The sequence below is a fragment of the Nylanderia fulva genome, unplaced genomic scaffold (assembly GCF_048542155.1).
Source record: "Nylanderia fulva isolate GAGA-0341 unplaced genomic scaffold, ASM4854215v1 Scaffold67, whole genome shotgun sequence".
In the NCBI taxonomy this organism is placed as follows: domain Eukaryota; kingdom Metazoa; phylum Arthropoda; class Insecta; order Hymenoptera; family Formicidae; genus Nylanderia; species Nylanderia fulva.
In genome coordinates this window covers 57823-67445 of record NW_028190775.1, presented here as the reverse complement: position 1 = coordinate 67445, position 9623 = coordinate 57823, and the positions used below count along the sequence as shown (strand labels likewise).

Below are 9623 nucleotides of genomic sequence, written 5' to 3'. Positions count from 1 at the left end.
AAATTATGTATATATATATATTCGATGTTGTGCTTAGATGATTTTAAAATTAGCTAGAAAGAAAAGATAAAAATATGTAAATTCATCTTAGATAAGATGAAGATGATTTTAAATACTATATCTAGATAAAAGATAAAATTATATGGCGATTCATCTAGATAATTTTTAAGACTGTTTATGTAAACACAATTATAAAAAAGTTAATTATAAAAAGGATTAATATGAATTTAATATTTGCTCGTGTATTGTTTAAACAATCAATATAGTGAAAGAGGCCAACATAACGAGCATTAAATAGGATGTTAGAATCTGAAATTTATTTAATATATTCTACAAGCATTGTTAAACCGAAAAAGTATTAATTGAATCAGACAAACCATAAATTTACAGAATCTTACATAAAAGTATTATCTAATACGTAGACGTTTCGACTGCACGCAGTCTTCTTCAGTGTTACATAAAATATCAAGTCATATCTTAACCGCTATTACATTACATTAATATCCTATCGAATTAATAATGTTAAAAATATGTCACGTGTCGCAATGTGTCATGTCTGATGTTTCGTCCATGAATCCTTTTGTGTAGAGATCGCTCTTAAACTATAAAATGCTTCCCGTGAAGTTTCTTCGTTTTTTTTGCGAGAAATGGTTAATAATAACGATATGCACTGCGTATAATCAAGTCAATTAATAATCGGTCACAATTTATAAAAACTTACGTAATTGTTCGGCTTACTTTTACATTTTTTTGTACTGATTTTCACGTTTTTTAAAAAATTTTATAAAAACTTTATAACTGTTAGTTCGGTAAGGTATCTCATTTCCAACTGTATCAAATCAACAAACTAAGAGTGTTTATATACAATAATAAGTTATTATGTAAAAAATGTTAATATCTTGTTTGTCTTTTTAGTAATCTATCGTCTGTTTGTTAACATGTTTAAAACATGTCAAAATAAGCCTCACTGAGCAGCTCGGTATCATTGTTGGATTTAAGGCTATTTTTTTGCTCTTTAATATGTAACATCTCAGAGACAAGTCTCTTATGATAATTACTTTCCCTGTCTAAAATCTTGACATTATTCCAATCAATATTATGGTGTTCTTTTACTATGTGTTCCAAAATTACCGAGTGCCTTGTCGAGTCTAATTTAATATTATTCCTATGTTCCTTCAACCGAGTATGTAATTGTCTCTTCGTTTGGCCTACATATGAGGCGTTGCAATCTTTGCAGCCGATCTTATACACAACGTTTGAATGAAAAGATTGTTCATTTTTATCTTTTTGTGTCTTAATGATTTTGTCTAGTTTATTAAGATATCTGTAGCCCACTAAATAGTCGCCATAATATTGATTGGAATAATATAAAGATTTAAGACAGGGAAAGTAATTATCATAAGAGACTTGTCTCTAAGATGTTACATATTAAAGAGCAAAAAAATGGCCTTAATTCCAACAATGATACCGAGCTACTCAGTGAGGCTTATTTTGACATGTTTTAAACATGTTAACAAACAGACGATAGATTACTAAAAAGACAAACAAGACATCAACATTTTTTACATAATAACTTAATATATGTATATAAACACTCTTAGCTTGTTGATTTGATACAGTTGGAAATCAGATATCTTACCGAACTAACAGTTATAAAGTTTTTATAAAATTTTTAAAAAACGTGAAATCAGTACAAAGAAATGTAAAAGTAAACCGAACAATTACGTAAGTTTTTATAAATTGTGACCGATTATTAATTGACTTGATTGTACGCAGTGCATACCGTTATTAACCATTTCTCGCAAAAAAACGAAGAAACTTCACGGGAAGCATTTTATAGCTTAAGAGCGATCTCTACACAAAAGGATTCATGGACGAAACATCAGACATGACACATTGCGACACGTGACATATTTCTAACATTATTAATTCGATAAGATATTAATTTCTGTAATAGCGGTTAAGATATGACTTGATATTTTATGTAACACTGAAGAAGACTGCGTGTAGTCGAAACGTCTACGTATTAGATAATTCTTTTATGTAAGATTCTGTAAATTTATGATTTGTCCGATTCGATTAATACTTTTTCGGTTTAACAATGCTTGTAGAATATACTAAATAAATTTCAGATTCTAACATCCTATTTAATGCTCGTTATGTTGGCCTCTTCCACTATATTGATTATAAAAAGAATATACAAATATATGTATTCATATTTTTATTTATAAATTTTTATCATTTACTGCTTAAATTCTACTATTTAAGTATTTTTATGTGCTATAATTTATGATTCTAAATCAAAATTATCTAAAAATTCTAGATAATTTAATAAAGCAACTTTTTTTCAACCAAGATAGAGATATAAAGATAAGCCAAAGTTTCATCTAGATGATCATCTGTATAATTTTATTTAGATAACAACAAACACTGTATATATTATACCTCAATAATGTTAAATAAATATTAACGTATGGCAAAAATGACAATGTGTGCAATTATGTATTAGGAATTTGATATCTTATTATTTAAATTTGTTAAATTTGTTGATATCTTATTGTTACATTCTATTCCAGAGGATGATGTTTTTTCAATCACGACTTGTTATAAATATAAAATATTTCTCACTTGGGTTGGAGTCAATGCCGCAGAGAGAGTCGATTATGTCGAGCTTTGTTGTGTCCAAGTTACGGCTGCCTCCGATTTGTACTTCATCCGGAGAACCTTTCGTGTTGCACTGAAAAAATATAAATTAATATAATATACAGGGTGTCCCGTACCCAGTAAATCACTAAAATTTATAGTAGATCCCTGATTTGATTTGGAGACGATTTTTCCTCAATAAAAATGTTGAGGCACTAATGATTTAAAAATAAAGGATTTTTCGCAAACTAAGCCTTGTAGAAACAAATATTAACAATCACATTCTTTAGATAATTTTAGATAGAGTTCACTTTAATAGAATTTTAATTGAAGGCTTAGTTACAAAGAGATACATGACGGCAAAAATTGGAACCATGCAAAAATTGATGACCTCCCTCGACATTTTCGCCGAGGAAAAATCGTCTCTAAATGACGTCGGAAATCTAACTGTATATTAATAATTCGCTAGATACGGAACGTCTTATAAATATAAATTATATATTATTAAATTTAATTTATATATATATATATATATATATATATATATATAAATTATATATATTATATATATTTATATATTATATATATTAAATATATTTAACCAATATTTAAATCTCAATAAGAGTTAGCTATGAGAACCAGGACGCGGTTAATAAGGCGCAGATATTTAAAAATTAAACAAATAAAATTTAATTATCACAAAAATTACATTATTAATCGCGCCCTGGCTCTCATAGCTAACTCTTATTGAGATTTAAATATTGGTTAAATTTAGCAGAGCCGAAAGATTGTATGAACTTTTTTAATCATATTATATTTTATTAAATATAAAAATTAATTGATGAAAAGCTCGTATAAATTAACAAAATTAAAAGAAATAAATATTGTAGGCCAACTAAACGAGCAAAATTACATAAGATATAAAGATTTATTAATAATTAAATTCTCATTCCATTAGAGAAACAATATACAACGTAAACAAATGTCTATGCAGTCGAAACGTTTACGTTGTATATTGTTTCTCTAATGGAATGAGAATTTAATTATTAATAAATCTTTATATCTTATGTAATTTTGCTCGTTTAGTTGGCCTACAATATTTATTTCTTTTAATTTATTAAATATATTTATTATATATAAATTAAATATTTTATATTTTAAATATTATTATATTTAATTTATATTTAATATAAATATATTATTATATAATGTTAAATATGTATATTACATAAATTAAATAGTATAAAAATAATATATATAAAAGTATATACAGTATAAAAAACGTATCCTTAATATACCTTATTTTAATCAATATAATCAAATATTTCGGAAATTATGACTGTAACGAGAAAACATTTCATGTAAAAATTACAAGATTTTTTGGGAAAAAAGGTTGATAATTTTGAATTTTAAACAAAGTTATTTTTCAAGGTTAAATAGATCAACTTAATTTTATTAAAATAAGACCATGTTAATTTTTTCATATAAATCGATTCTTCACAATATTTATCATAAAAAGTTTTATAGGGATAAGATGACAAATATTAAGATGATAAATATTGTGAATTGGATCGATTTATATTTTAAAAAATTAACTTTTTAATAGAAAATTTTTAAAATAGAGTCATTCTAATTGTTCCATTTAAAAATCTAGATTGACCTTTAAGTGATCTTGAAAAATAACCTTACTAGAGTTAAAATTCAAGATTATCACTTCTTTTCCTCTCAAAACCGAACAACTTTGTTAAAAACATTGTTTTCTAAAACGTAATATTTTTTATATATTTTTTATTTAAACATGTTTTCGAATTGATAATCTTAAATTTTAACTAAAATTCAATGTTATTCAAAAGACAATCTAATTTTTTAAAAATAAAACTATCTTAATTTATTTATTAATATAATTATCTTAATTTATATATATATATAGTATCATAAATATATTCTTCTAATGTAAAGTGTACTCGGCAACAGAAGAATGATTTTTTAACAAATAAATTTACGTACATGTGCGTAAATTTATTTATTAAGGCATTCTTCTATTGTCAAATATACTTTAAATTTTTATATTTTATATTATCAAATATATATTTATATTTGTTGAATGAGATTTCTTACTATGGGTTATAACTGATACTGTGTATATATGTATATGTGTAGATGTGTATATTAATTGTTAAAATTATAAAAATTTCATCGATTTAAGTCTTATATTCGTCATATTATGTCGTTAATAAGACGTCAAAATGACATCAAAATGACATCAATAAGTCGTCAGAAAATGACGTCAAGAAGACGTTAGAAAATGACGTCTCATGGATGTGACATTCGACGTCATTTTCGGGTCTCATAGGACCTATATAACTAGGACGTCTCATTGGTCTCTTTGTGGTCAAAATTGGCCGTCAATTTGCTGCTTGGAAAGCTTTTCGTTAATATAGACATGTCCGGATCAACTTGGCGAACATTTTGAACACTTACTCTCTAATAAAATAATTTTTTCCAAAATTTTATTTAAATTGATTTTTTATGATTTATAATAAATTGATTTTATGATTTGTTCGCCAAGTTGATCCGGACATGTCTATATTAACAAAAAGCTTTCTGAATCCTGAAGATAGAAATGAAGGATTCTAATTAGTTGATTCTCTTATGCATTATGCAAAAGTCTGTACTCTGGCTCTTAGACCGCTTTGGTTCCTATATTACTACAATAGGATGTCTTTTTCATGTTTTCTTGACGTCAACAAATAGTCAAATTTTGAAACTAAAACTCATCATATTGACTTTCTATCGTGACATCAAGAGACACGGTAGTGTCTCGCGACCAGTTAAGGGCGTAGCGGAGACACCGTGTATCTTAACGCGAGTCGGACATTTGAGTCTTTATAATATTTCGAATCCTCAATAATGGCTGAAGCAATCGAGTTTATACTAGACTTAATCGATAGATTGAGTTCGAATTATATAATAAAAGTGTCTTTATTTCTGCTCTACGTGATTTGTAAGCAGAGATATATAAATGCAAAGTCGAAATATGAAAAATTTCTATTAAGAAACGTCCCCGTCATCATTATCATCATTATCATCATCGACCACGCATACATAGTAGTATCGTGCTACACGTATTCACACGTATACAACACATGCGCACACATATATCACACGTACACAACACATGCAAGATGCATGTAGTGGTAATTTTGTCCATCTCGCACGTTTTACAACAGATGGCGATAGTGGCGCTCCGCCATATCGGCAGAGTGCGGGGGTTATGTTGGGCGAAACTCTATCTCGAGCGAGAGAAGAGAGAGAGCGAGAGAGAGAGAGAGAGAGAGGAGAGAGAGAGAGAGAGAGAGAGAGAGAGAGAGAGAGAGAGAGAGCGAAAGAGAGAGAAGGAGAGAGAGAGAGAGAGAGAGAGAGAGGAGAGAGAGAAGAGAGAAGAGAGAGAGAGAGGAAGAGAGAAGAGAAGAGAAGAAAGAGGAAAGAGGAAAGAGAAAGAGAGAACAGAGAGAAGAGAAAGAGAAAGAGAAGAGCGAAAGAGAAGCAGAGAGAGCAGACGAGAGAGAGAAGAGAACGAGAGAGAGAGAGAGAGAGGAGAGAGGAGAGAGAGAGGGAGAGCGAGAGAGGCGAGAGAGGAGAGAGAGGAGAGAGAGAAGAGAGAGAGAGAGAGAGGAAGAGAGAGAGAGAGAGAGAGAGGAGAAGAGAGAGAGGAAGAGAGAGAGAGAAAGAGAGAAAGAGAGAGAAAGCGGAAAAGAGAACGAGACAGAACGAGAAAGAGGACAAGAGAGAACATAGAGCACGCTGAGGCACGATCCCTACGCACCGCTATCTCTCTCTCTCTCTCTCTCTCTCTCTCTCTCTCTCTCTCTCTCTCTCTCTCTCTCTTTCTCACACACACACGCACACACACACACTCTCTCTCATTCTCACTCACTCACTCACTGTTCGTCTTGTGTACTTATTTAGTACATTCATGATTAAACATCTATATGCATTAATGTGAAATTTACTTACAATTAGTTTACTTGAAATATTCAATCTCTAAAGTGTTTATCTTATAAGATAGACAAAAAAATCTGAGTAAATAATAAGAAAAAAAACAAGGATTATTATTGTCATAATTTTTTATCAATTAAGTACTCTCAACTATCCAATAATTAAATAAATACGTACAAATGCGCGCGCGTGTACACACATACACATATTGATATTAAAGAGATTGAAGGAGAGGAAGGAGAAGATAAAAATTTAAATATTCACATATATTTTCAAATATTATATATGAATTTATAGTTTACATATCTAATTAATAATGAATTTCTAATTATATTAAACATATCAAAATAAAGACATACATGTATTTATCAAATGAATAAAATTATTGAATACAGACTTAAAAAATTTATTAAACATAGACTTTTTATAGACTTAAAAAATTAATTAATTAAACATATTCCAAATTTAGAAAAAATAAACTTTATTTATATATGCAACAGCTTTTTAAACTAAATTTTTAAATTCTATTTTATATTAGACAATTATCTCAATCAACATCTACGTCCACATTAGCTGCACTGCAGACTACCTCTACAGCCACATTATCTGCTCCGCGGATATAGCGTTATGCCAATACGATACATTACATGTACTTACTTACTTGCCTTTACTGTACCAACTCTTGTTCTTTCCACGTAATCATGTTTTTACAGTTATCGTTTGCTGTATATCTTCCAGCAAACTTTATTTCATGTGAAGTGTATTTAATTAATTAAATCTCTGCGAAAGATTGAGAAGATGAAGGGATAATTCAAACTATGAAGACATGGTTACATGGAAAAGACAAGAGTTGATACAATAATAAAGACATACATGTATTTGTATCCTGCTGGCATAAGGTTATAGAAGTTGATTGAGATTGAAAAATAATAATGAAAATAATAAAAAAAATAAAGACACATGTATTTGTATCGTGCTGGCATAAAGTTATAAAAGTTGATTAAGATTGAAAAATAATAATAAAAATAATTAAAAAAGGAAATATTCAATCATCATTTAAAAGCATATTTGAAATCTGTAGAATAAACAGTTTTTGCAAAAAATGTGGAGCATTTGAGCTCTAGTAAGTCTAAAAATAAATGTAAACATCAATTAATAATAACTGATGTTATATATATATTATATATATAAACCAATTTGTTGCAATATTCACTATAAAAGGTTGTAAGGGTAAGATGGCTAAAAGTGAATAATTTAAAAGATAGTTAACATAATTTTACATAAACTAAAATATTTCATAAAATAAAATATTTGTAATATTTCGAAGTTTATGTAAGATTATGTAAAAATTATACCTTTACAACTTTTTATAGTAAATATTGCGAGTTAAATCGATTTATATGAGAAAAATTAAGGTAATTCTATTTTGAAAATATAAGTGACCTTTAAATAACCTTGAAAATCGCCGTTTAGGAAAAAGTCTGTGTCAACTTTTTCTTTTTCGAAATCCTGCAACTTTTATCTAAATTTAATAGAAAATGTATAAAAAATGCTCGACATTAGTACACACACACACACACACATATATACACACACACACACATATACACACACACACACACACATATGGGTAAATTTATATAAATAGGGTGCTTTAGGAGGAATGATCAGGATTCTAGGATATGATTGTACACATCATTTTAAGCAAAGAAGTTTAGATAAACATGTTTAATAATTGTTCTATTCCGGTCATAAAAATATACAAAAATGAATGATATAATCTCTAAAAACTCACCTTTAAAAAAAGGTAAAAAAGGCGACCAGTTAAGGGCACGCCATTAACAAAAATTATCCATTGCAAACCCATGTAGAATCCTATCCTATTGCAAACCCATGTAGAATCCTATGAAAAATTAATCATTGCAAACCCATGTAGAATCCTAGGCAAAATTAACCATTGCAAACCCATGTAGAATCGTACCCATTGCAAACCTATGTAGAATCCTATGAAAAATTAACCATTGCAAACTCATGTAGAATCCTATGAAAAATTAACCATTGCAAACCCATGTAGAATTGTATTAAAAATTATCCATTGCAAACTTATGTAGAATCCTACATTGCAAACCCATGTACAATAGAATTGTATGAAAAATTATCGATTATAAACCCATGTACAATCGTAACAAAAGTAATGAAATAAAAAAAAATTGCGCCAAGTGAAAGTAGAAACTTGTACCAGTGGAAAATTAAAGTTGCAGACATATATAGAGTCGTATAATGAATCAGTAAAAATTTAAATTTGCAAATGTAGAATCGTACCATAAAAAAACTTATCTTTTAAAAAAAAGATAAACAAGATGCCAAGTCCACGCGCCATGTGAAAAAGAAATAAAAAATTTTAGTTAAAAAAACTGGGAGCGCTGCTAAATAATATTCTAACAATATTAAAATTAAATTGTTACTTTTAAACTCATTACAGTTAAAATATGTTTTGTGTTTAAATTAATTAATGTTACTTTAAGGTGCATTGTAATTTTGAAACTTAGCAGCGCGCCCAGTTTTTTTAACTAAAATTTTTTTATTTCTTTTTCACATGGCGCATGGACTTGGCATCTTGTTTATCTTTTTTTTTAAAAGATAAGTTTTTTTATGGTACTATTCTACATTTGCAAATTTAAATTTTTACTGATTCATTATACGACTCTATATATGTCTGCAACTTTAATTTTCCACTGGTACAAGTTTCTACTTTCACTTGGCGCAATTTTTTTTTTATTTCATTACTTTTGTTACGATTGTACATGGGTTTATAATCGATAATTTTTCATACAATTCTATTGTACATGGGTTTGCAATGTAGGATTCTACATAAGTTTGCAATGGATAATTTTTAATACAATTCTACATGGGTTTGCAATGGTTAATTTTTCATAGGATTCTACATGAGTTTGCAATGGTTAATTTTTCATAGGATTCTA

At 28.3% G+C, this 9623-nt stretch overlaps 1 protein-coding gene across 1 annotated transcript in view; it reads right to left on the bottom strand.

The window, feature by feature from the left end:
• Positions 1-9623, bottom strand: part of crh-BP (corticotropin releasing hormone binding protein) — a 42117-nt gene that overhangs the window by 6691 nt on the left and 25803 nt on the right. The window contains exon 6 of the mRNA XM_085488260.1: positions 2629-2737. Within this exon, the coding sequence (XP_085344386.1) occupies positions 2629-2737 (109 nt within the window). The remainder of the gene's footprint in view (positions 1-2628; positions 2738-9623) is intronic.